The 24,556-nt window shown below is 63.9% G+C and overlaps 2 protein-coding genes across 10 annotated transcripts; both read left to right on the top strand.

Moving 5' to 3' along the window:
• The first annotated feature begins 175 nt into the window (after nucleotides 1–175).
• Nucleotides 176–9,964, top strand: ADAM15 (ADAM metallopeptidase domain 15). Of its 8 annotated transcripts, none has more exons than XM_059413805.1 (23): nucleotides 176–315; nucleotides 1,435–1,532; nucleotides 2,167–2,219; nucleotides 2,574–2,652; nucleotides 2,787–2,863; nucleotides 2,954–3,152; nucleotides 4,401–4,466; nucleotides 4,548–4,616; nucleotides 4,692–4,861; nucleotides 4,974–5,058; nucleotides 5,355–5,503; nucleotides 5,594–5,768; nucleotides 5,936–6,028; nucleotides 6,160–6,464; nucleotides 6,541–6,742; nucleotides 6,975–7,052; nucleotides 7,430–7,502; nucleotides 7,662–7,800; nucleotides 8,150–8,219; nucleotides 8,822–8,893; nucleotides 9,294–9,433; nucleotides 9,616–9,734; nucleotides 9,828–9,917. In XM_059413805.1, the coding sequence occupies exons 1-22, from the start codon at nucleotides 237–239 to the stop codon at nucleotides 9,719–9,721; spliced, it is 2,577 nt and encodes an 858-aa protein (XP_059269788.1). In that variant the 5' UTR covers nucleotides 176–236; the 3' UTR covers nucleotides 9,722–9,734; nucleotides 9,828–9,917. The 8 variants fall into 8 exon arrangements, with proteins under 8 accessions (XP_059269788.1, XP_059269785.1, XP_059269790.1 ...); XM_059413802.1 differs by having other exon boundaries at nucleotides 2,143–2,219; XM_059413803.1 differs by having other exon boundaries at nucleotides 177–315; nucleotides 2,143–2,219; nucleotides 9,294–9,365; nucleotides 9,828–9,964.
• Nucleotides 9,942–15,071, top strand: EFNA4 (ephrin A4). 2 transcript variants are annotated; one of them, XM_059413811.1, is made up of 5 exons: nucleotides 10,653–10,671; nucleotides 11,239–11,401; nucleotides 13,347–13,642; nucleotides 14,012–14,080; nucleotides 14,394–15,071. In XM_059413811.1, exons 2-5 carry the CDS (start codon nucleotides 11,289–11,291, stop codon nucleotides 14,528–14,530), a joined length of 615 nt encoding a protein of 204 aa, XP_059269794.1. In that variant the 5' UTR covers nucleotides 10,653–10,671; nucleotides 11,239–11,288; the 3' UTR covers nucleotides 14,531–15,071. The 2 variants fall into 2 exon arrangements, with proteins under 2 accessions (XP_059269795.1, XP_059269794.1); XM_059413812.1 differs by lacking the exons at nucleotides 11,239–11,401; nucleotides 13,347–13,642; nucleotides 14,012–14,080; nucleotides 14,394–15,071 and adding an exon at nucleotides 10,910–11,224 and having other exon boundaries at nucleotides 9,942–10,671.
• The last annotated feature ends 9,485 nt before the right edge of the window (nucleotides 15,072–24,556 follow it).

Raw genomic sequence — 24,556 nt, 5'->3', positions numbered from 1 at the left:
GGCGAGCGACGCGGGCTGTCCGCGGGCGGGGCCGGGCCCTCCGGGGGCGGGGCCGCGGCCTCCCTGGGGGCGGGGCCTGGCCCGGAGCCGCGGGGCGGGGGCGGGACGGGGCGGGACGGGGCGGGGCCTGGTGGCTGCGCCGCGCGGCGGGGTGCGCCAGGCAGACCCGGCGGCCGCGGCTCCTCGGCGCGCGGCCCAGCACCTGCTGCCCTCGGCCGGCCCGGGGCGCCGCTGCCATGCGGCTGGCGCTGCTCTGGGCCCTGGGGCTCCTGGGCGCTGGCAGCCCTCTGTCCTCCCGGCCGCTCCCCGATGTCGGTGAGTGCCCGGCCCGCCGTGGGCGGGGGCGACGGAATGGGAGGAGGCGCAGGGAGGTCGGGAGGCCCTGGGTTCGGCTGGAGACGGGCGGAGACCCCGGAGCGGAGCGCGGCCCGCCCTCTCTGCTGTCCGGGCCTGAGCGCCCTGCGACTGGGCGACTGGGTGGGGGAGTGGAGAGAGCAGGAGGGGGATGCCGGGCCCCCTGCTGCGCGGTCATCCTCTGCTCAGTCCCCGCGGACACTTCCAGGCTCCGGTGCCCGGCACCGAAGGCCCTGGCCCAGCGCCCCCTCGGGATGGTGGGACAGGGTCGTGGCTCCCCAGGACTGACGTCTTCGCTCCTCTGGGGCCTAGCGGGCCATTGCACCCGCCAGAGCGCCGAGTCGGGGAGAGGATTCTTCCTGGACGCCCATCCCTGGGCCTGAGCAGCCAACGCACCCCTCACTCGGATGCTGATGCCACCAGAAACCCGGCGGAGCGAGCGGGCGGGAGCGCGGGAGGAGCCAGGGGAGGGGAGACTTGGCCGGGAAAGAGGCTGACACCAACTCCTTCTCGGGACTTTCACTTCCCGCCGCGGTCTCGGGCCAGGGGCTGGGAGGGCAGGCGCAGTGGGCTGGCCGGAGGAGAGAGAGAGCCATTGTGGGGACAGGGGTGCTGGGGAGGAGGCTGGGCTGTGGTGAGCGGGTGTGCCTGACCGTGGGGGGGGGGTTAGGGAGGGGTGTTCGCACTGCGCACCCAGAAATGGGCGTTCCCGGCAGCTCGGCCGTGAGGACAGGGGAGGGCAAGTGGGCACCGGGCCACAGGCTTTGCCCAGGCCTGAGTGGGGGCGTTCCTAGGGGGGGATTGCGAGGGACTAGGAAAGGGGGCTCCCCTGAGAACCTGAGATTGGTCTGAGGGGGCCAGGGAGCAGCCGCAGGCAGGCTGTGCAAGGTGGGGTGCTGGGATGAAAGCTGGGAGCGGAAGCGAAGACCCTTCCCTTCAGAATTCTCCTGTAAGTCCCAGCATGCAATGCAGGAGTCCTTCAAGCAGAGAAAGGCCTGGATGCCCAGGGGGCACCAGCTGTGCCCAGCACTAGTGTGGCCTCTCTCAGCATCCCCTCGGGGTGTCCTGGGGGCCCTGCAGGTGACATTGAGAAGCAGCAGGCAAGGCCAGAGAGAGCCCTGGGCAGACCCTTGGAGCCCCGGATCCCTCCAGACACCCCCACACTCAGCCTTGCAGAGGTGAGCCTCCCTCTCCCCTCGAATGAAGACGTACACCCCCGTCACCCCACAGAGCAAAGTGCGGCTGAGGACCGGGGCCATCCCGGGGCAGGCCGCCCTCCTGCCGCACACCAGCACCTGGCTTCACCCATGCCCTCCACATCTGCCACCACATCTGCCAGCCTCTGCCCCCACCCAGCCACCGGTCTCCGTGGGGATGTCCCAAGGCCAGGCTGGCCTTCTTGGTCTCATTCTGTCCGTTTTCTCCCCAGGGGAGGCGGGGGGGGGGGGCGGCTCCGAGAAGGTCAGGGCCTCACCAAACACCCCCCTTCCCCAATTCCAGAGCTGAGTCAGAGGAAGGGCTGGGGCCCATGCCGGGTCTTCCATGATGCTTCCTCTCTGGGCAGGAAGCCGAGAAGGGGCGGCTCAGATACCTTCCTTGACCTCCCCACACAACCCCCCAGAACAATGCCCCAAGCCGGGCAGGGCTTCCTGGCCCCTCCCTCGGGACGCCCCCACCCCCACCCATGATCTAATAGTTGGTGCTCTCCGAAGGACCTGAAGGCTTCTGGGTAGAGAGAATTGGAGTTTGGGGCAGGGCGGGGAGGTGACTGGCCCTGTATGGCCACAGACCCAGCTGCCTGAGGTCTTGCAGATCCCGCTGGAACTGGATGGGGAGAAGCACGTTCTGGAGCTCCTACGGGACAGGTAAACACGCGGCATGACGTTACCCATGCGGGTAGCATAGCCGGCCGTACAGCACCAGTACTGTACTCATGACCCACCCTCGTGACAGCCCGCGCGGCAGGCACCGTTCAGTACTGTCCTCACATTATATATGCAGACGCCAAGGCCCAGAGAGGCTAAGTAGTTTGCCCAAGGTCACACAGCTCAGATGTGGTCAAAACCAGATTAGAACGCAATAGCTGGGCAGTTTGGGACCCAACCACAACACTCTGCTGACTCTGGGGGAACCCCTCCACTGCTCTACCATGTCCAGGCCTCAGGCTGTTGCCATGCCCACAGGAAGGCGACAGTCACCGCCCTGCTTTCTCTTCCCAGAGAGCTAGTCCCAGGCCGCCCGAGCCTGACGTGGTACCAGCCTGATGGCACCCGTGTGGTTGGTGTGGGCCACAGTCTGGTGAGTCCTGTGCCCTGTTTGTGGCCTGCAGGAGGAAGGCAGGGGCCCCCCAAGGGTGCCATCCCTAGAGGACAGCCTGTCGTCACCAACAGGCCAACCTCTTGGCCTTCAGCACCGCTGTTTCTCTGCTGTAGGGAAACTGCTGCTACCAGGGGGCCGTGAGGGGCCATGCGGGCTCCTGGGTCTCTGTCTGCACCTGCTCTGGGCTGAGGTACTGAGGGCACATCCTGTGGGGGTGGGGGCAGTGAGGGTGCGCGAGGCTGGCAGTTGGGAGGCCTTCTGACTTGTTGGGTCTTCCCAGGGGTTTGGTGATGCTGTCCCCGGAGAGAAGCTACACCCTAGACCTGGAGCCTGGGGACCTTCGGGCGCCCCCGAATATCTCCCGGATCCAAGACCTCTTCCTGCCAGGCCACACTTGTGCCCTGAGCCGGCGAGCGCCCGCGCCCATGCAGGTCCCCCCGGAGCGGCCCTGGGGACAAAGCCACAGCCACGCTCAGCGGGTGAGGATAATCTGCTGGGCTCCAGGGGACCAGGCCCCAGAGCCTCAGAGCCCTGTGTTTCCAGGACCTCCTAGGCAGCCACAATCCACACCCTTGTGTGAACATAATCCTTTCCTCTTCCCAGCAATGCTGGGAGGTATGGGCTAGATCCGTGGCTCTGTTGGAGGGAGAAAACAAGCCTGGAGAGGTTAGTGACTTGCCCAGGGTCATTCCACTATGAGTGATAGAGCCGCCATTCACATGCCGGTCCCTGCCCCAAACTCCCTCCCCCAGTCTTGAGATCCCCAAGGCAGGGACTCTCACTTGGCCACAGGCAATACAGTTACCAGCCATCGAGCAATATGAATCCGATCTCCTGATTTATAAAACGGAGACAACCGGAGCACCTGGGGGGTTCAGTCAGCGAAGTGTCCGCCTTTGGCTCAGGTCCTGATCTGAAGGTCCTGGGATCGAGCCCTGGCGGGGAGCCTGCTTCTCCCTCTCCCTCTGTCCCTTCCCCTGCTTGTGCTCTCTTGCTCTCTGTCTCTGTCTCCAATAAATAAAATCTCATAAAAAAAACAAACCAACCACCACCCAGGGATAATAAAACGACTCACCTCTCAGGGTTAGGGTTAGGGTTAACTGAATTATCTGTCCTGCGCACAGTGCTTGGAACCGGGCCTGGGGCCTGACGCATGCAGGACGGCGTTGCCTGTGACTTATTTTTTTATTTTTTAATCTCTACAGCCACTGTGGGGCTCGAACTCATGACCCCGAGACCAAGAGTCCCAGGTTCCACTAAGTTAGCCAGGCGCCTCTCTTCTTTTCTTTTCTTTTTTTTTTTTTTAAGATGTTATTTATTTATCAGAGAGAGAGGGGGGGGGAGAGAGCGAGCACAGGCAGACAGAGAGGCAGGCAGAGGCAGAGGGAGAAGCAGGCTCCCCGCTGAGCAAGGAGCCCGATGTGGGACTCGATCCCAGGACGCTGGGATCATGACCTGAGCCGAAGGCAGCCGCTTAACCAACTGAGCCCCCCAGGCGTCCCTATTATTTTCTTTTTAATTTGGAAAAGGCACTGAATGTGGAGCCAGGAAAGCAAGGCTCTGCTCCCAGCTGCGTGGCCTCCTCATGGGTCCGCAGGCGCCCCGTGGTGCATCCGTGAAATGGGCTCCTTGCTCTCCTCCGTTCGGCCGCCCAGGGTGGGAGCGGGCCCTGTGGGCTGCTGGCCGAGAGCCGCGGTGAGCCCGCTGCCCCCCCTTCTTGCCCACAGCGGAGGCGGGACGTGCTGACAGAGACCAAGACCATCGAGCTGGTGATCGTGGCCGATCATTCGGAGGTGAGCAGGGGGCCCCGGCACGCCCTCCCCACCCCTCCGCCACCTGCTGCGGCTTTTCCTGCTCACGTCTCTGGCCCCCAGGTCCAGAGGTACCCAGACCCCCAGCACCTGCTGGACCGCATGCTGAAAGTGACCCTCCTCCTGGACACCGTGAGTGCTGGGCGAGGCTGCACCCTGGGGCCCTCTGGCCGTCGGAGCCCCTCTCCTGAGCCCCGGGTCTTTCAGTTCTTCCGGCCCCTGAACGTGCGGGTGGCGCTCGTGGGCCTGGAGGCCTGGACCCAGCGCGACCTGGTGGAGATAAGCCGGGACCCGGGGCTCACGCTACACAGGTTCCTCCGATGGCGTGGGAGGGACCTGCTCCCTCGCCTGCCCCACGACAGTGCCCAGCTGGTGACGTAAGCCCCCGCGGGCCCTGCCCTGGCTGGTGTCACACCCCACTCCCGTCTGAGGCCCTGAGGCTCCGGCCCCCTGGCCTTGGGCCTGACCTCTGACCTCATGACCCCACAGTGCTGCTTCATTCTCCGGGCCCACGGTGGGCATGGCCATTCAGAACTCCATCTGTTCTCCTGCCTTCTCGGGGGGGGTGAGCATGGTGAGCGTTCTCAGGTCTCCCCCCTACTTCCAAGTCAGGGCCACCCAGTTAGAGGGCCGCGGAGTCACCGAAGCCCCTACAGAGTGGCCAACCCCAGAGCTGGGGGTATGGGGGCAGGGCTGGATGATGTGGCCACTGCTGTGGTGGCCCCCCTCCCGTGGCACCCCCCCTGTGGCCCCCTCCCATGGCCAACAGTTGAGGAAGGAGGCAGTGCTGAGGGCCCGGAGGTCAGAGGAGGAGAGAACAGGAGCACTCAGGCTGCTGCTGGACCTGGGGTATCCCCTCCCCAACGCCAGGACCATTCCACCAGCGTCCTGGGGGTCGCCTCCTCTATAGCGCACGAGTTGGGCCACAGCCTGGGCCTGGACCACGACTTGCCGGGGAGCAGCTGCCCCTGCCCAGGGCCGGCCCCTGCCAAGAGCTGCATCATGGAGGCCTCCACGGAGTGAGTCCCTGCAGCAGTGGGGGCGGGGCAGGGGAGGGTCAGGGCCTGAGGCCACCCTGCAGCCCCCACCTTTCTTGCCACCCTCCCCAGCTTCCTGCCAGGCCTGAACTTCAGCAACTGCAGCCGGCAGGCCCTGGAGAAAGCCCTTCTGGAAGGGATGGGCAGCTGCCTCCTTGAACGGCTGCCCGGCCTGCCCTCTCTGGCCACCATCTGCGGGAACAAGCTCGTGGAGCCCGGCGAGCAGTGTGACTGTGGCTTCCCGGATGTGAGCGCCTCCCCCAAAGCCTGAGCCCTCGCCCTGGCTCGCTGCCCCGCCGTCCCCTCTCCACGGGGACAGCAGTGTCAGCCTCCAGCTGCAGCTCATGTGTGTCCTCCGAGGGCAGGGGTGGGCTCTCGCCCGGTCTGCTCTGACCGTGGTTCCGCCGCCCTCAGGACTGCAGTGACCCCTGCTGTGACCACTTCACCTGCCAGCTGAGGCCGGGGGCACAGTGTGCATCCGATGGGCTCTGCTGTCACAACTGCCAGGTAGGCACACACGGGACCCGCCCTCCACCCACAGCCCACCTGTCCGGGGTCGGGGTGGAAAGGGGGTCCCGGCTCCCGGGGGCCTGGTGGGACCCACCGGCGGCCACACGCACACTCTCTCGCCCCCGCAGCTGCGCCCGGCTGGCTGGCAGTGCCGCCCTACCAGAGGGGACTGTGACTTACCAGAGTTCTGCGCGGGAGACAGTGCCCAGTGCCCTCCCGATGCCAGCCTCGGAGACGGCGAGCCGTGTGCAGGGGGCGAGGCTGTGTGTGTGCAGGGCCGTTGTGCCTCCTATGCCCAGCAGTGCCAGGCTCTCTGGGGCCCCGGGGCCCAGCCCGCCCCGCCGCCTTGCCTCCTTGCTGCCAATACTCGGGGGGACGCCTTCGGGAGCTGTGGGCGCAGCGCTAATGGCAGCTACGTGTCCTGCGCCCCAAAGTAAGTGAGGCAGCTGGGTTCCCCTCTGGGGGCGGGGGAGCCTTGGCCTGACCCGGTACCCTCTGCCCTACCTCAGAGACGCCGTCTGCGGGCAGCTCCAGTGCCAGGGGGGGCAGGCCCGGCCTCTGCTGGGCACCGCTCGGGATCTGCGCTGGGAGGTGCTGGAAGCCAGCGGGACCCAGCCGAGTGTGAACTGCCGCTGGGTCCACCTGGACCTGGGTGACGACGTGGCCCAGCCCCTCCTGAGTCTGCCGGGCACTGCCTGCGGGCCTGGCCTGGTGAGCGGTCCCGTTGGGCACGACCAGAGGGGAGGGTCTATATGAGCCGTGCCCAGACCCCGGGGTCCGCCTGTGGGGGAGGCACGGACTCTCGGGGGTCAGACGCGTGCTGCCGACCGTGCGGCGGCCTGTCCTGCCGCAAGCCTCAGTGTCTCGATCTGTAAGAGTAGGTGTGGCCTCTCAGGGCTGGCAGAGGTTCTGACCTTGGCTTTCCCACTGCATCCTTGGGCAGGTATGCATGGATGGCCAATGCCAGCCTGTGGATGTCCTGCGAACCCAGGAATGTCGAGGCAAATGCCACGGACACGGGGTGAGCGGGCACGACAGGCACGGAAGGGGGCAGACGGTGCCAGGCTTGGCACACACACCCCTAATCTGTCCTGCTTCCTCCCAGCTGTGCAACCTGAGGCCCGTTACTAACCCCTCTGAGCTCAGTTCCCTCGGCCACCCAGTGGGGCATCCTGGGGTCCGGTAGATGAGTGTGAGAGGGTCTAGCCCCGTGCCTGGTGAAGGCGCTGGCGGTGGGTTCGAGGTCATGTCCTCGAGCAAGGCCACAGGCTCCCTGTCTGGCCCCATCAGCTGGCATACCTTCCCACCTCAGACAGAGAAGAGACCCTGAAAGGCTAGGGACAGGGAAACACGGCCCCAGCACGTAGGGTCCCTCATTGCTCAACCTCTGCCCCCCAGGTCTGTGGCAGCAGAGGACACTGCCACTGTGAGGAGGGCTGGGCTCCCCCGGACTGTGCCAACCGCATCAGAGGTAGCGGGGGGCGGCGGGCCGGGCCGCGAGGAGGGCAACGTGGCTTACCCTTCACCGGCGCTCCTTCTCTGACCCCTTCCGGTCCTCTGAGCGCCCCACCTCCGTTCCCCCCACCCCTTCTTCGCCCGGCCCGCGCTCACACCGGCCCTCGCCCCGCAGCAACCAGCGCCCTGACCACGGGGCTGCCTCTCAGCCTCCTGCTGTTGGCGGTCCTGACGCTGCTGGGGGCCAGCTACCGGCACCGCGCCCGCCTGCGACAGCGGCTGTGTCAGCTCAAAGGGCCCACCTGCCAGTACAGGTATCGGCCTCCCTGACCCCAGGCCCTCCGCAGCGCCTGGCGCCGGGCCCTGACCCCTGGTGTGCACACCTCGCTCCCCCTGTGGGCCCCGTTACCCCTCACCTCGCACCCAGACCCACCCGAGGGCAGCGGGAGGCCGGGTCCACGTCTGCCCAGCAGCCCTGTGTCGAGTAGATGGGGCACTCCCCCAGGCTCATGAGCTGCCTCCCCAACTTCTGACTGGGCCTCAGCTACCCTCAAACCGCTCTGCCCAGGCCTGCCAAGGGTCAGCCGCACTCAAGGGCCACGTGGGGAGGGAGAGCTGGTCTGAGTCTGGGCCCTCTCCCTCCTCGCCTTTCTCCGTGTTCAGGGCAGCCCAGTCTGGTCCCCCCGAATGCCCAGAGCCCCCGCAGAGGGTCCTGCTGATGCCAGGGACCAAGGTAAGTATGGACGCCAGAGGAGAGCGGCCCCACCTCCCCAGGCACCCAGCGTGGGCCCTGGGGTGGGGGTATGGAAGGCCGTAGACTCAGAGAAAGGCTCCTCTTGCCCGAGAGTCTGTCAGTGGAGCCAGAGCCAGCCTTCCCTCGCAGGCCCAGCAGCGTTAGTGGGGAGGGACAGTCACCCGGAGGAGGGGCTGCTGAGCTTTTTGAGCTGTGGCCATGCTGGTGGCCATGAGAGGTGGGTTCCTGGTGCTCCCAGAAGGGGACCTTGGAGGACCACGGGGGCGGTGCCCAGAAACGGCCTCAAGGGGCCACGACCTGATGAGGCCTCGGTCAGCACGTGTGGCAGGGCCAGCGAGTGCCCCCTGAGCCCCTGGAGCTGATGACGGGGGTGCGGGCGCAGGTGACCCGCATGCTCCCCCCACCACTCGTCACCCCTTCTCTGTGCCTGCAACTGAGTAACCGCCGGCGCACACAGCCCCGCCCCGGCCCCGCCCTGGCTGCCGCTCCCCGCACTAACTGCTCTCTGCCCGCACCTGTCTCTGTGCTCCCGCCGCCCCCCACCCCGTCCCGCCTGTCCGCCCCGCCCGCTCTCTCGGCAGCCTAGTGTTCTTGGCTTCCCGGCACCCCCTTCCAGGCCGCTGCCTCCTGACCCTGTGCCCAAGAGACTCCAGGTAAATCCAGACCAGGTCCCGCCCTGGCCCAGTGGCGGTGGGAGGCTTGGTGCCCCGTTGCAGTCCTCACCCCTGTTCCCTGCCGGTGGCGCTCTTCGGTCGGGGCTGGGGTGCCCCTCGGCCTCCTGACACTCTGATCCCCGCCCTGCGGCAGCAAAGTGTGAGCCTCCTGCCTTGGTTTCTACCACCACCTGCTGGTCAGTGGCAGGACTGCAGCCGGCCAGGGGCCACTGTGACCCCCCCCCCCCCCCCCCCCCCCGCCTTCCTGCGCTGCGCATGTCCCCATCCTCGCTTGCCCCCGGCTGACTTTGCATGTTGAACTGAACCCCCCGGAGAAAACCACTGCACGCCCCTGTGCCCCCGGCTGTGCTCCCACAGCGCTGCCCCTCTCTCTGTCCAGGCTGAGCTGGCTGACCGGCCCAATCCCCCCACCCGCCCTCTGCCCGCTGACCCAGCGGTGAGGCGCCAGAAGGTAACAGTGTGGGGCGAGAAGGGCGCAGCCTCTCCCCCTCCCAGGGCTGTGCTGCTAAAAGTGAGATGGTGAGATGCCCCCTCTGAACCTGAGGGCCCGTACCCTGGTGTCCGTTAAAGGTGACAAGTTGGTTCGGAACAAAGGTGACCTCTGGGGCCAGCCCCACAGACTGGTGCTCCCAGTGGGCAACAGTGGTGGGCAACACGACACCCCCTCCCAAGCCAGATCGCGTGTTCTCTCTCACTCTCAGGGGCCTGCCAAGCCCCCACCCCCGAGGAAGCCACTGCCTGCCAACCCCCAGGGCCAGCGCCCTTCGGGTGACCTGCCCGGCCCAGGAGCTGGAGTCCCGCCCCTAGTGGTACCGTCCAGGTAGGCGAGGAGGGGTGCGGGGGACGCCTGCACAGCACCGGCGGTCTGGGGAAAGGGAACCTCTGAACTTTTTCTCCATTTCCCGCACCCCAGGCCGGCGCCGCCGCCCCCAGCAGCGTCCTCGCTCTACCTCTGACCTCTGCTGAGGTTGCCCGCCACCCGGACTTAGGACTTCGAGAGGCAAACTGGCCCCTGGAGTCCCCCACGATGACGGAAGGAGCCAGAGGCTGGACACGGCGGAGCAGGCACCTGAAGACCCTGGGCACCCCCACGCGCCGCGGGGCAGCACGCTCGGGACCCGCGCGCGCAGCTGGAGCTGGGGCGGGAGGGAGCGGGCGCCGGACGGAGCCGACGGAGGCGCGCACAGCCTGTCCCTGTTCGGGTGCAATAAACGCGACGTCTGGGGAGCGCGCTTGGACTTTGTCCACTCCGGGCCGGCCGCGTCGCCCCGCTGCGGTTCCAGGTGTGGCCGCCAGGAGGCGCTGCCGCCTCGGGCGAGGGTCCCAGGCCGCGTCCGCGCGTGTGTGCGCGGGACGCTCGCGGCCGGTTTCTGCCCCGTCCGGGACGACTGCGCAACCCAGTACCCCAGGGCGCTGTCAAACCCCGTGCCACCCCCCGGTCGCCAAGTCCTCGCCCCCTTGTGCGCGGCCCCCAGAGGCGGCGCCCCCCTCCCCCCAGCCGGCCCAGCTGCCGGACGCGCCGTCCCCACCCTCTGGCCGGTGGCTGGGAAAGTGGATCCGGCTGGTGTTCACGGAGCCCCGGAGCCGGGGCGGAGCGGGGCGGCGGCTCCCACGATCCCAAGGCCGTGCACCTGCCTCCGCCCCCTCCCCTGCCCCACCTGAGGGCTTGGGAACAAAGGTGCTTTGTACCGGCCGCAAACACCTCATCACTTCGACTTCGGGAATGGGGCCGCGTGGGCCCCCAGCCCGGAGAGAAGGTGCGGGGCGGAAAGGGGCAGGCGCCGGCCCCCAGGTGGGCACGAGCTCACCACTGAGGCTCCGTAAGGGGTGGGGGGATCCCTGGAGGCGATCTGTCCCTTCCACTCGCGCTATCCCTGGGTGGGCAAAAGGGGCGATAAGCTAAGGTGGCGCGGGACGGGCTCCGCGGACCCTCGCCGCGCCGCACCTCTTCCTCTTAATGGCCGAAGGCAGTGAGCCCCGGTTTCAATCTTCCAGTCTCAAGTAATAAGGCCTCCTGCCTGCCCGGTACTAGCGCGGACGCGCAAGACGCGACCTCCCCCGAGACGGACTCCCAGACAGTGGACTGCGCCGCCCGTGCCGCCCCCTCGCGACGCGGGGCAGCCCCGGGGGGAGCGTGGCGAGCCTGACGTGCGCCTCGGCGCACAGAGGGTTAACAGGAGTCGGCTCCGAGGGGAGAGGCGGGGGCGCGCCCCCATTGGTGGAAAGTTACCGGGGGCGTGGCCTGCGAGTCTCGGCGCCCCACCCCCAGTTCCGCACCCCCCCCACCCCCCCACCTCCACTTTGTACCTTTCTCGCCGCGGCAGCGAAGCGGGCCGGGACCGGCCGGACCAGACCAGAGCGGACCCCGGGGGCGATGCGGCTGCTGCCCCTGCTGCGGACTGTCCTCTGGGCCGCGCTCCTCAGCTCCCCGCTGCGAGGGGGCTCCGGCCTCCGCCACGCCGTCTACTGGAACTCCAGTAACCCCAGGTAGTCGGGCCGAACCCGGGGACGGCGGCCCGGGCCTGCGCGCTCCCGCGCTGGGCGCGCGCCCCACTCTCGCTCTGTGCGCGGCGCCGCCTGCGCCCGGCCGCGCGCCGGGGCTCCTTTGTTTGAGCCGGCGGGGGAGGGGGAGGGGAGGGGCGAGGCGCGCCCGGGGCTCCCCCCGCCCGCACGTGTTGGGGGGCGGGCGGAGGACCCCAGCTCCGGAGGCGGGCGGTGGGATCTCGGAGCCGGGTGCCGGGGGGCCCCCAGGCCGGCGCTCCGAGCCCCGCCCCCTCGCTTCTCCCTTCCCGGCGGCTGTGACCCCCCCCCCCACACCTCCGGCCCGAGCTGGGGCGGGCGTTCTGGAGAGCGAGGGAAGGGGCTTCGCTCCGGCGAAAGAGCGAGGTTTGCTCTCCTGCTGCCTTGGCCTCCTGCGCTCGTTCGCTATCTCTGCGTTGATCTCCGTCATTCTGGGCCCTTCTATTTCTGTCCAGTCTCGGCCCTGCCCTTCCAGCGGAATCACCTTCGGGCAAGTCGTTTGACTCCCTAACCTCAGTTATCTCATCTGTAAAATGGGCTAATAACACCTGGCACCCTGGGAAATCAGGCGGGCTGAGGGAGGTCACGTGTGCGAAAGGAGTGCAGGCTGTGCAGATACAAATTATTCTCTTTCTCCCCAGCCTTTGAACCTCAGTATTTTTTGACTGTTTTCATTTTCCTCCCCAGTTCTCCCTGTCTGTCTGCTTTCTCCATCTGTTTGCCTTTCTGATTTTCTACTTGAGACAATCTGTGACTCTGTTCATTTGTTCACTCCCCAACAGTTGTTACGCAGGACGTGTGCTAGGATCCTGGCTACAGACAGATGAGACCTCTGCTCCGGCCTCTGGGAGCCCAGAGACCCCCCGGGGAGGGCGGGTATCAGGACAGGTCCTTGGGACGCCGGCACCACGTGATAAGAGCTATTGTCCTCCTAGTTCCAAAGCCCTCTCTCTGTTCCAGACCAGTGCCTCTGAATCACTCGGAGAACTTGTTAGAAATGCAGCTTCCTAGCCCCCAACCCTGAGGTTTCTGGCTCGGCCATCCAGTCTGCAGATATCTGTTGAGCCTGCGAGCAGGACACTTGCCCAGGCGTGGAAGATGCTGTGCAGCAAATCACAGCGAGGCTCCGCCTGGGTTCGGTCGATCCCAGCTGAGCCCAGGAATCAGCATTTCTGACTAGCCCCCAGACGCAGCTGGTCCTTAGACCACCCAATGACGGACAGTTAGAGGCCTTTCATCCGGTGTAGAGTGCTGTCCGACAGCCTGCCCTGGGCCCTCTCTCCTGTCCCGGCCCCCACAGGCAGCTCCCAAGAGGTAGTGAAGGGAGTCCTGAGTGGGCCAAAGGTGAGCTGATATCTGGAGGGGCCTCCCCCCATCTACTCCCTACCCCCCTTCCTTCCTTCTACTGTGGCCTTCTCGGTGTCGCACTGAGATCCAGAAGGCAGTCTTCCTCTCTCGGCCTGTCTGACGCAGATTCTGTTGCTGGCGGCCATCTCTGCGGCCGTAACTGTGCTGCGGGCCCAGATTTGTACCCCTCACCTCTGTGCCCCAGCGTCTTCCCAGCAGCCACACACCTGATACTCACCGAGTCCACGGGGCTGGGCCAGGCCCTGCATCGGGCCCGGGGCTGGTGCACGGGTCACAGCTCCAGCCTGCGCTTAGGCGCGCAGAGTGGCCGGCTCGGACTTGAGCCGCACGGTCATGGCCCCTGTGGTCAGTTCGGCCCCCTTCCCCTCTCCCACCTGTTTCCTGACTCTGTCTCTTCGGAGCTGTCAGGCTGAGAGACTCCGGCCTTGCCGAGCTGCTCCCTCCCCAGTGGCTGGGGGAGAGGCCAGCCCTGGCCCCTGGGACCCTCCCGGCCCCTGTGAGCGGTACCACGTGCCTTCGGCCCACGCTGGCCTTCCGCCCGCAGGCTTCTTGGAGGAGACGCCGTGGTGGAGCTGGACCTCAACGATTACCTAGACATCTTCTGCCCGCACTACGAGGGGCCAGGGCCCCCTGACGGCCCCGAGACCTTTGCTTTATACATGGTGGACCGCGCAGGCTATGAGGCCTGCCAGGCCCAGGGCCCGGGCGCCTTCAAGCGCTGGGAGTGCGCCCTCCCCTTCGCTCCCTTTGGCCCTGTTCGGTTCTCTGAGAAGATTCAGCGCTTTACACCCTTCTCCCTTGGCTTCGAGTTCCTGCCCGGAGAAACCTACTATTACATCTGTGAGTGAGGGGGGCTCCCCGGCTGTCTGGGGGGCGGCGGGGGAGGAAGGGGGCGTCCTACCCCTGCCACAGGTCCAGGTGGAGAACCTGAGGTGGGGGGAAAGGAGGGGCCTGGGAGGGAAGATGGGGGGACCCAAGTGTAATCCTGAGTAGGGGCCGTCTAGGAGAGTGTGCGGAGAGGAGGAGAAAGCAAGAGGAGCCCGGGGACACGATGTGGGGCCCGGCCGAGGCCTGGCACCAGGGTGTGGCCCGGAAGGAAGGGGAGGCTTTCCAGGGAAGCAGAGAAGAGGAGTCGGAAGGGTCCGGAGGGGTCTGCGGCGAGGAAACCAGCCGGTGCTGACTTCTTCCTCTCGACCCCCCACCACCCAGCCGTTCCGGCTCCGGACAGTTCTGGCAAGTGCTTGAGGCTCCAGGTGTCCGTCTGCTGCCGGGAGAGCAGTAAGTGGCTTGCGGTGCAGGGAGCAGCCCTTCTGGCGGGTGTGGGGCCCTTGGAGTGAGGGAGGCCTCGGGGAGAGACTCGGAGCATCAGACCCTGAGGGGTCCAGGAGGGGCCTTTAGCTATGGCTTCTGCTCCCCCTGTATCTTTCTGGGAGCTTCCATTCCAGCCCTGTATGCTGGGCCAAGAAAAGGGCATCTCCAGCGCGGTATCCTTCAAGGCCTCTGCCGAACCGGGCCGCGCGTGAAGAGTCCAGGGCAGGGCCCGAAGGGGCTGCTGAGGCGGGGGTCCCTCAGCGCCGCCCCTCCCTCACAGAGTCGGAGTCCGCCCACCCTGTCGGCAGCCCCGGAGAGAGCGGCACCTCAGGGTGGCAAGGAGGAGACGCTCTCAGCCCCCTCTGTCTCTTGCTGCTGTTGCTGCTTCCGATTCTGCGTCTCTTGCGAGTTTTCTGAGCCAAGCAGACCCGTCCTGCTACACCCCTGCCGCTGGAGCATCCCACCAGACAGACCAATGGAAGAGTGATGGGGAGGTCGGAGGGTCTGTGGTGACCCTTCCAGGGGCTGGCCCCTTCCCACAGGCTGAAGAGTTGCCAAGGGGGTGCTGCACACGGCCCCTGGCGCCCTGGAGCCCCAAGCAGGACAAACGCGGGCTCTCAGCTGCTTTGATGTTCTCATCCTGTCCCCCCCAGAAAGACTGGGATTTGGTGGGGCTGAATCCTTGAGTCTTTTGGGGCCAAAACCGAAGACCTGGGGACGGGTGGATTGCCAGATCAGGGCAAGGAGGAGGTCGTGGCCAGCCCGCCTGCCGCCTGCCATCTGTGCCCGGCGCCCTGGGGGCCTCTTCCCTCGGGCAGCGTTCTCCCCTCCCCAGGTGGTCACTCATTTGTCTTCTGTGAAGACGGACTTGCTATGAGGTTGAATATCATGCCAGTTTGTATTTTTATAAGTGTCTGGACCAAGCCCTCAATAAACCACCTGACTTTCGGTTGCTGTCCCCCCGCCCCACCCTCTGGGTCCTTCCTTGACACCAGGACTCCCTGTGGCCTCTGCTCTGGCTTCACTTGGCCCGCCCTCCGTGCCAGCTGCGCGCAGGCCGTCCACTCCAGGCCGCCGGGGGTGCCCCTCTGGGCCCTGTGAGGTGGGTGCCAGCAGCATCTGTGGCGCTTGGACCCTCTCCCACCTCCTGAGCCGGCTTCCTGTGCCACCAAGGGGGCACAGGCTCCTGACAGCCCACCCACCTGGGGCACGGCCCAAGTCTGGTAGCACCAAGCCGGGCGCTGGGGCAAAAGCTGAGGCTTTTAGAGAGAGGGCACCCGAGTTTCAGAATGCCCGGGTCCCTGAGCTGGGCATCTCTCCCCCTCCCCAAGGGCAGTCTGGGCCGGGCCTGGCCTAGAACTGGGAAGGTGGGGTCAGATCAAAGCTTCCTTCCCCAGCGGCTTCTTTGTTCTCCGCTTTTATAAGGAGGAGGGGGTGGGGCCGAGAAGGGAGGCCCCCTTTGCTCCCAGCCACACACTCTCTCCCACCTCGGGCCGCGGGCCGCGAGCCTCTGATCCCCCCCAACCCCAAGCCCAACCGGAGCCCTCTTTCCGAACGGTGTCTTGGGTGGAGCCAGGGCGAGGGGGTGCCCCTTCCCCCGCAGCTGGGCTCCGCCCGCCCCGGTGCCCCGCAGCCTCCCCTGGCACCGAGCCGGCCGCCTGGCAGCGGGCCAGCGATCGATAGGTGGATGTTGTGATTAGCTCGGCCGGGCTGCGGCAGCGAGAGGCGGCGTGTGAACACGCGGGGGGCGGGCCGGGGCGGGGGGGCGCCCGGCGGGGGGGGGGGGGGGGGGACTGCCGGCGGCCGGAACTCCGGGCATCGCGGGCCCCTCCCCCAGCCCTTCACACCCCGCTCCGACCCCGCTCGCCGGAGGGCTGGAGGGCGGCGCCGCGGGCGGGGCAGACGCCCGTCGCCCCCTCCCCCCACTCGAGGCCGCGTCCCGGGAACGCCACGTCTGGAGGTGCACGTGCCTGCGGCTGGGCGCCTGGGCTCGTCCGCGCCCTCGGCCTCGCCCCTGCCCCCCGCGCTGCTTAGCGCACGGGCGGGGGCGTCGGTGCTGGAGGAGGAGCTCCGGCCCGGCTTCCGGGCCTGGGTTCGAGTCGCGTGTCTCCTGCCATGCAGGAGTGGGGGGCGTCAGTCTGTCGCCGCGGAAACGGGGCCCTGCAGGCTTCCCCTCCCCCAGCCGTCGGCGGGGCGCGCGGGGGCGACGGGCGACTAGCCCCCGCCCTCCACTGAGGACCGTGCAGGTGTCACCCCGCGGCCAGCGGCCCCACACTTCCCTCGGCCCCCCAGCCGGTCGTCGCGCCCAGTGTGCGGAGCAGGAGGGGGCGGGCCCGCGGAGGGGCCCTCGCCGGCCGCCCGCTCCCGGCAGGTGTCTACGCGGACGCCTGGGCAGCTGGACTTTGGCGACCCCCCAGCCCGCCCTTTTCTCATGCCTGGCCCTGCGCATTCAGCCCGGCCAACCCCGGGGCGCGCCCTGTAGAGGGCCAGGTCTGCTCCCCGGGGCCGAGGCAGGCGGAAGGTGCCGCACGGGCGGTCTTCCGCGACTGGGCCTGACCCCATGAGAAGGCCTCCAGGCGCGTTCCGGGGCGCGGTTCCAGGAGGCTGGGCAGGCCTATGAGTTTTGGGGCGGCACCGATCTCCCCTAAACTCAGCGGCGCTAGACGGCCCAGGGTGGGGCTCTCAATTCGCTGGGCCCGCCCTAGTCTCTCCCCAGCAGATGCGAAAACTGGTCATCTTTGCCTCACTCTGTCTCGTCGTCGTCCCAAGAGCCTGGCAGACTGTGCGGGTGACCCAGGTCCTGCCCCACACTTTGCAGGGTTGCAAATCACCCTTTTCCTAGAAGCTAAACCCTGAAGTTTTGGTCTTTCTATGTGACCCCTCCCTCTTTTCTTCTCTTTCCTTCCTTTGCTTATTCATTCATTCATCAAATCGTGAGCTCTCAGCAGGCTACCGCAGCTGGGGTCCTGGGGGGGGGAGGATTCCCAGCAGTGACGCACTTGGACTGGGCCGCTCAGGCTTCCAAACAGCCAGGTGAGTCCCCCGCCTGGGGCATGAGGTCATAATTGGTGATGCCCATTGGTTCAGGCCTGGAGGTGGGGAGGGGTCCCCATAGCAACCCGAAGGAAGGGTGCCACCCCAGTAACCTGGAGAGGAGAGTGGTCCTGCTTGAAGCTCCAGTGGCATCTGGGGGCGGGGGCGCAGGTTGGGTTGGGGGTGGGGAAGCTGGGGTGGAGCTCAGTTTCCCAGGTCCCCGCAGCCCTAGCCCAACCAAGCTCTTGTCATTCTCGAGGTCCTTTTCTCACTCCAAGTAGTGGTCAGTGCCGCTTACCCCAGGAAGGTTAGGGGAGGAGTCCTGGCAACAGCCTTGGGGTCCTGGGTGCCAAGCGGAATGCTAATTCTGACATCCTCCTGGTCTTCTGCATATCGTCTGCATCTCATTTGCATTCTCTTCATTTAAGGTCAAATTGAGCAGACATCTCCACATCCCCAGCCCTGTCGCTTGTCTGTATCCGACTGTATCCTTTAGCAGCTCCGTAATTTCTCTCTCCTTTCCCCATTCCTGACCCCACCCCTCTTCTAGCCCCCGGTGTCTCCTCCAGTGGGAGGGGGCGCAGCCCTGCTGAAGCAGAAAGGAGAGGTCTGCCTCTCCCTCTGGATGTTGTTGACAGATGGGGAGGGCTGGCCTGTACTGTCTAGAGATGAAATTGGCAAAGCAATGGTGGGGGGCAGTGCCCCGGGCGGGGTTGAGGGTCTCTAGGGCCAAATCACCCACATGCCTGGCAGGGTGCTGGAGCCCAGCGATGCCTGCCCACCTGTCTGGTGCCAGGCCAGCTTCCTTCCTCCAATTAAATACTAATGAGGTGTCATTAACCCTTAGCTTGCCTGCCAGCCCTCAGGGGAAGCTCAGATTCGTGGTCTCCCACCGCACCAAGAGGGAGGCCCTTTGAAGAAGCTGAGAGGTAGTGGGGCCCTAGGGGTGGGAGCAGCAGCCCTGATCATCCTGTGTGCTTCAAGGGTCTCTAGACATGGGTGTCCCCCCTGCCCCGTCTGAGGGCACCTCTTTCTCTGTGTATCAATCCAACAATGATTTGAATCAGCTTACCTGTTTCTCCTAACTCAACACCAGGCTGCCTGCTGCGTGCAGGGGTAAGCACTTGCATCAGACAAGGTCCTTTCCCCTAAGGAATCTGCAGATTACTCGGGAAGGCAGAGTGGCCAGCTAATGATTATAATGCCAAGTGCGAAGGCTACTCTAGAGCTATGTAGAAAGTTCTAAGGGGGCACGGGCTGTCGGAGGAAACTTGCGCTTGAAGGACAAAGTTGAGGGCAGCGACGGGGTGCGCAGACCGGGTAGTGCCTGTGCATGTGGCTCAGTGTGGGCCCGTGGTCGGGCTGTGTTTGCGCTCCCGTCTGTACGTACGTGTGAGTGGGTATGGCTGCTGTCTGGATCTCGCATTGTCTGGAGTCCCTTCTCCTGAACACACACTGTGGTTCTATTACAGATCAATGTTTGCTGTGAGGCTCTGTGCAGATTAGCCTGGACCTGCCCAGCCCAGGGGAGGGGAGTAGAGAGAAGGGCTCTCTGGGAAGGGGTGGGCAGGCACCGGCTCCACTTGGGGGCCCAGACTCTTGGCTCCCCAGTTGGCAGCGGCTGGCCAAGGGAGGCATAGGGCTGGGCCCCCGGCTGTGGCAGGGTGTGCCCAAGCTATAGTCCCCTCTGGCCCCGGCTCCCCAGAGGAGACAATAAGGGGGTTTAGAGTCACCGCTCCCCCCCAACTAGCCCCCTCCCCCAACCTGTTCTGTCTGCGGAGGAGCAGGCCAGCTCAGACCTGTCTGCTGGCTCTCTCCTGCAGGGAGCAGATCCCTTCCAGAGGACTCCGGAGGGCTGGGGAATGCCGGAGCCTACGAGGGAGGGGACCCGCCCTGTATTCCACCCCCGCCCTTGGAGGCTCCCTGCAGCCTGGGCACCCCCCCCCCAACTCTAGGGAGCCACTTCTCTGGGTTTCTCCCAGACATAGCAATCGTGGCCAGGGAGCCTCTTAACCTAACCGTTAAGCAGAAGGTGGGGCTTGAGTCCTGGCTATGAGGCGAGGCGGGGCGGGGCGGGGGTAGCTGCTCAGACCTCTGCCCCGTCCCCTCTCCTTGAAGCCACTGGCTTGAAAGCTCAATCTTGGTGTCTTGGTGGCGGGAAAGGCAACAGAGTCTGGATGCAGGCGGAGTGTTAGCCTTTAGGAGACTGCAGTGTGCGGAGGTCAGAGACCCCGCCGAGGTCAGAGGTCAGAGACCCCGCCGTCCACACTGTCAAGGATAGGGACTTCCTGGTTGGGGCTGAAATTGCCCCTTCCCTGAGTCCATCGAACTGTTTCCTGCCCCACCCCACTCCCCAGACAGCGGCTCTGCCCCGTCAGCTGTATGGAGAAGCTTGGCGAGCAGGAGAAGGAATGGAAAAGCGAGTCCAGGGCTAGTCCCAGTGGGCAGACCTCAGGAGAGGACCCCTTCCTAATAATGGTGTTGGGGACGCCCTGCTAGCTCTGCCAGCGGAGGTGGAGGTGGGGCCTGTGAGTCTCATGGTTGGGAGTTCAAGCCCCATTATGCTGGATGTGGAGATTACTCAAAAATAAAGTCTTTAAAAATAAATAAATAAATGGGCGCCTGGGTGGCTCGGTGGTTTAGTGTCTGCCTTCAGCTCAGGTCACGACCTCGGGGTCCTGGGACGGAGCCCTGCATCGGGCTCCCTGCTCAGCGGGGGTCTGCTTCCCTCCCCTACTTCCCTTTCTGTTCCCTCTCTCGCTGTCTCTGCTAAATAAAATCTTTTATTTATTTTTTTTAAGATTTTATTTATTTATTTGACAGAGAGAGATCACAAGTAGGCACAGAGAGAGAGAGAGAGGAGGAAGCAGGCTCCCTGCTGAGCAGAGAGCCCGACGCGGGACTCGATCCCAGAACCCTGAGATCATGACCTGAGCCGAAGGCAGCAGCTTAACCGACTGAGCCACCCAGGCGCCCTAAATAAAATCTTTTAAATAAATAAGTAAACAAATGGGGCACCTAGGTGGCTCAGTGGGTTGGGCATCTGTCTTCAGCTGGGGTCACGGTTCGGGGATCCAGAGATGGAGCCTCGCAGCATCCACTGGGCCCTACTCAGCAGGGAGCCTGTTTCTCTCTCTCCTTCTGCCCCTCCCCTCCACCGTATTCTCTCTCTCTCTCTCTCAAATAAATAAATACAATCCTTAAAAATAAATAAACAAGGCGCCTGGGTGGCTCAGTGGGTTAAAGCCTCTGCCTTCGGCTCAGGTCATGATCCCAGGGATCGGGTCCCACATCGGGCTCTCTGCTCAGCGGGGAGCCTGCTTCCTCCTCTCTCTCTCTCTGCTGCCTCTCTGCCTGCTTGTGATCTCTGTCTGTCAAATAAATGAATAAATAAATAACTAGTGATGAGGCCCGCATGAAATCATGGGTCCTAAGCACTGTGCCAAGTGCTTCTGGGACACGGGTCCTAATCTGGCCACAGGCAGCTCCTGGAGAAGGGTGCTGTTCTCCCTGCTTTACAGATGAGGAGGCAGTCACAAGTGCGGTGACCTGAAGAGCCAATGAGTGGCGGAACTAGAATTCAACCCCCAGCCCCTCCTGCCCCTGCTAAGCCACACAACCTCCCTCTCAGCTTTTCTGGAAGCACGTGCAGAGGACCCACACGCACCTCTCAGAGCAGCCCAGAGATGCCCCCACACTTCAGGCGGGGCAGCTTGCGGGGTTCGTAAGAGGAAGCAGGGTGTGACGAGGATGGTGACGAGAGTCGGAGGCTCTCCCCGTCCCCCTGCCCCCAACCAGCCCACTGAGCCTAGCATCCTGGTTTCCTGCGTCCTGGACACACAGCGGTGCATGCGTCCCAGGGCAGGCCTGTGTGCGTGTGTGTGTGTGTGTGGCTCCACGACAACTCAGGACACTGCATGTCGCACAGCCCTGCGGACAACACGGCAGAGTCGGCAGACACACGCATCGCCCTGGTCCTCAGCACTCGGGTCTCCACACCGGGACCCTCCTGACCACCGGCCCGCTGCGGGCCACTCGCATGGGCCCCTGGGCAAGGTGCGGAGCCTGGGAACGGTTCCCCTGGAGCAGGTGGCTGCCTCCCCCGCGCGCACGCCCAGGCCTCCCTCTCGCAGGCCCCTTGCTTGCTTGTTCAATGAATTGTTTATCCGCGGCCTCCTTCCCTGCTGGACGCCCCTCCCCCAGGCCCCAGCCTCCATGATTTATTGAATACATCTCAGCTCTGGGTTTGCCACCTGATGTCCTGGGAGCCGCCTTGGGCCACAGGGCCTGAGTACTCCCTCTGTCCCCTACCTGGTCCGCTCCCTGCTTCCGCGGCCCCGAGACAGGTGGGCCTGTGGCACCATGTCCCAGGGCTCCCAAGGGTCTGAATTCTGTGTCCCTGGAGAAAGCATGGCAACCAGAGGAGCACCGGCGAGACTGAGGGCCAGAGGGAGAGGCAGGCAGAACCCACAGGTAAGAGAGAAGAGGCCTGAGGCCCTAGAGGGAGGGCCGACCCCAGGGAGAGGACCGCCCCCGACCAGAGGCCTTGCTCTGGTGTCCATCCGGGCCCAGGCCTTAGATGCCACAGCCAAACCACGACTTATGAGCCTATGGGGTGGTGAAATCAAGAATACATTTTATGGGTCTCCATTTTATGGGCCACCTTCTTATTTTAAAGAAATTTTAAGACTAGAAGAGAAGAAAAATCTGAGTGTGTCCTCTATAGTAAGGCTATTGTGTCATGACCATTACTGTTCTGGGTACTTGTGACTGTGTGTGCGCACACGTGTGTGCTCTCTGGGGAAACATACATCTTGGAGCGCCTGGGTGGCTCTGCTGGTTAAGTGTCCCACTCTTTTTTTTTTAGGTTTTAGGGGTTTTTTTTTAGGTTTTTTAAGTTTTTAGGTTTTATTTATTTATTTCACACAGAGAGAGGCACACAAAGGGGGAGCGGCATGCAGAGGGAGAGAGAAGCTGATGCCCAACCGATGGAGCCCCCCAGGGTCTGACTCTTGCTTTCAGCTCAGGTCATGACCTCAGGGTTGTGGGTTCGAGCCCCGCGTCGGGGTCTCTGCTGGAGATTCTCTCTTTCACCTCCTCCACTCGTGCTTGTTCTCACTCTCTCATGGAAGGAATAAATAAACCTTTTTAAAATATATATACATCTTGGGCACCTAGATGGCTGAGTCCTTAAGCGTCTGCCTTCGGCTCAGGTCATGGTCTCAGGGTCCTGGGATCAAGCCCCTCATCGGGCTCTCTGCTCAGCAGGGAGCCTGCTTCCTGCCCCCCCCCCCGTCTCTCTGCCTGCTTGTGACCTCTGCCTGTGAATTAAACAAATAAAATATTAAAAAAAAATAAATACATATGAACAAATAAACAAACATCTAACTGTGGGTCACCGTTGAGAAAAAGTTGAGTGACAGTTCTACACAGAGGCCTAGAACCCACTGAGGACCCAGATGCCACAAAAAGAGGCCTAGGCTTCAGATCAGATCCCAGGTGTGCAGACAATGGCCGTGATCATACCCCCAGAGACCCAGTCCCCAGACAGGCCTCCAGGCAGGCCTGTGCACCACAGCTGGACTGGAAGGCCATACCCCATGTCACCCTACTTAGTCAAGCAACTTGTGTGTGGCACAAAGGAGTCACCCGCGGAGCAGGTAAAGGCGCCATTATCTCAAACTCCTTCACCAAGGTAGGGAGACACACAGGGCCACCTCCTGCTGAAGGAAACAGCACGGAGGCACTACTTACAAAGAGAAGCACCCCAAAGACTGGGTCCACATAGAGAGTACTTATCCTAAAACACACAAAAGCCCACATCAGTCAGAGACTGATTTGGCCAGAGGTCCGCACAGAGCACCAGATCCCATGGACAGGCCCTGGGCTCTATAGAGAGTGTCTCAGAGCTTAAAAACCCAACAGACCTGCTTAAATCCTAGGGAAAGGGCTCCAGAGTCTAAGGAGAAAGGGTCAGTTATGGGGAGTGGGTATGGGAATTCTTGTTTCTAGACAAGAGTATCTGAGTGCTGTAGAAAAACACTCACAGTCTACGGCCATACCACCCTGAACGCGCCTGATCTCGTCTGATCTCGAAAAACAGTCACATCCATAAGTGGGGCCCAGATTCTACAAAGAGGGATTTAAGGCTTCTAAAATGAAATCTGCGGGCGCCTGGCTGGCTCAGTGGGTTGAGCCTTTGCCTTTGGCTCAGGTCATGATCTCAGGGTCCTGGGATCGAGCCCCGCATCTGGCTCTCTACTTAGCGGGGAGCCTGCTTCCCCCTCTCTCTCTGCTTGCTGCTCTGCCTCCTTGTGATCTCTGTCAAATAAATAAATAAAATCTTAAAAAAATAAATAAAATGAAATCTGAACTCCTAGACCAAACCAGCAAGCTTCCATCCATACATAAATGGGCAGCCCTCTGCCCACTGTGGGCCCTACAAAGAGAAGCCTCCCTTGGCCCCGCAGGGAGCGTGGGGGGCGGAGGAGGAGGCTGGGACCTGGGGTACCTGGAGTAGAGCATGTTAGCATCATTCGGGAGAAACAAATCTCCCTGGGGGTGCAGAGTCTGGGGAAAGAGAGAGCTGTTTGCAAAGTCCCCCATTCCCACCCCAAGGGGCCCAATTTATTTTCTGGCTCCTGAGAAGGGAGAGGAGATCTCCTGGGGTGGAGGGGAGCTGCGGGAGGATGGAGACTGCTTTTGCCTGGCAGAAGCTGGGCACGAGGCCCGTGCCGGATGGCACTGTCCCCCCACCCCCACCGCAGCCCCTGAGGCTGACTTGTGTGGGGACCCCTGCCCCGCCAAGAACCAGCAGATGGAGGGGATCTGCCTGCCTTCCCTCCTGAAGTAAAGGAGAAAAGAGCATCACAACAGTCTCCCTGGGCGCAGGTCGCTGAGGTGTGGACTGTGGGAACCTGGTCTGAGACCCGGTCACTCCCGTCCGAGCCTCTCCAAGAGAGAAGAGATGACGGCTGGGCACCCCCTATGTCTGGATCCCAGACTCTTTCCCTCAACGTTTACTTCCTGGGCAAAGAAGGGACCTGAGGAGAGCAAGGAGCTGTGGCTTTCTGGGGGCCCGTGGGCCTGTGCGCACATCCCTGCCTGGGCACGGTCTGGGGTGCGCTCCCACGGTCCGTGTGTCTGCGGATCTCTGGTGGTGTGAGTGTCGGCTAGGGCATGCGTGTGTGTAAACGTCCGTGTCCAGGGCTGTGTCTCTCTGTTCTGGAGAATGTGTGTGTGCGACGTCTGTGCTTGGGCGTCACTGTGGGGACAATGTCAGTGAGAGCGGCCGGCGGCAAGCAAGCTGAGGGACGCCCCTCTAGGCCCTTCCAGAACTCGCACTAGGGACATTCTAAGGCCCAAGCCCCTCTCCCTCCTCCAAGACAAACAAGCTTCGTGTGGCGCTGG

Source organism: Mustela nigripes, chromosome 10 (assembly GCF_022355385.1).
Source record: "Mustela nigripes isolate SB6536 chromosome 10, MUSNIG.SB6536, whole genome shotgun sequence".
NCBI classification, from domain to species: Eukaryota; Metazoa; Chordata; class Mammalia; order Carnivora; family Mustelidae; genus Mustela; species Mustela nigripes.
This window is presented reverse-complemented; position numbering and strand designations above follow the sequence as displayed.

What these genes read in the sequence shown, in the direction of transcription:
- ADAM15 (XM_059413802.1), top strand. Translation starts at nt 237, where the DNA reads ATGCGGCTGGCGCTGCTCTGGGCCCTGGGGCTCCTGGGCGCTGGCAGC. An exon ending in TCTGCTGTCACAACTGCCAG is followed by an intron (nt 6,029 to 6,159) that starts GTAGGCACACAC and finishes TCGCCCCCGCAG; the next exon opens with CTGCGCCCGGCTGGCTGGCA. An exon ending in TGCTGATGCCAGGGACCAAG is followed by an intron (nt 8,220 to 8,821) that starts GTAAGTATGGAC and finishes CTCTCTCGGCAG; the next exon opens with CCTAGTGTTCTTGGCTTCCC.
- EFNA4 (XM_059413812.1), top strand. Translation starts at nt 9,942, where the DNA reads ATGACGGAAGGAGCCAGAGGCTGGACACGGCGGAGCAGGCACCTGAAG. An exon ending in GCCCCCAGCCCGGAGAGAAG is followed by an intron (nt 10,672 to 10,909) that starts GTGCGGGGCGGA and finishes TCAATCTTCCAG; the next exon opens with TCTCAAGTAATAAGGCCTCC.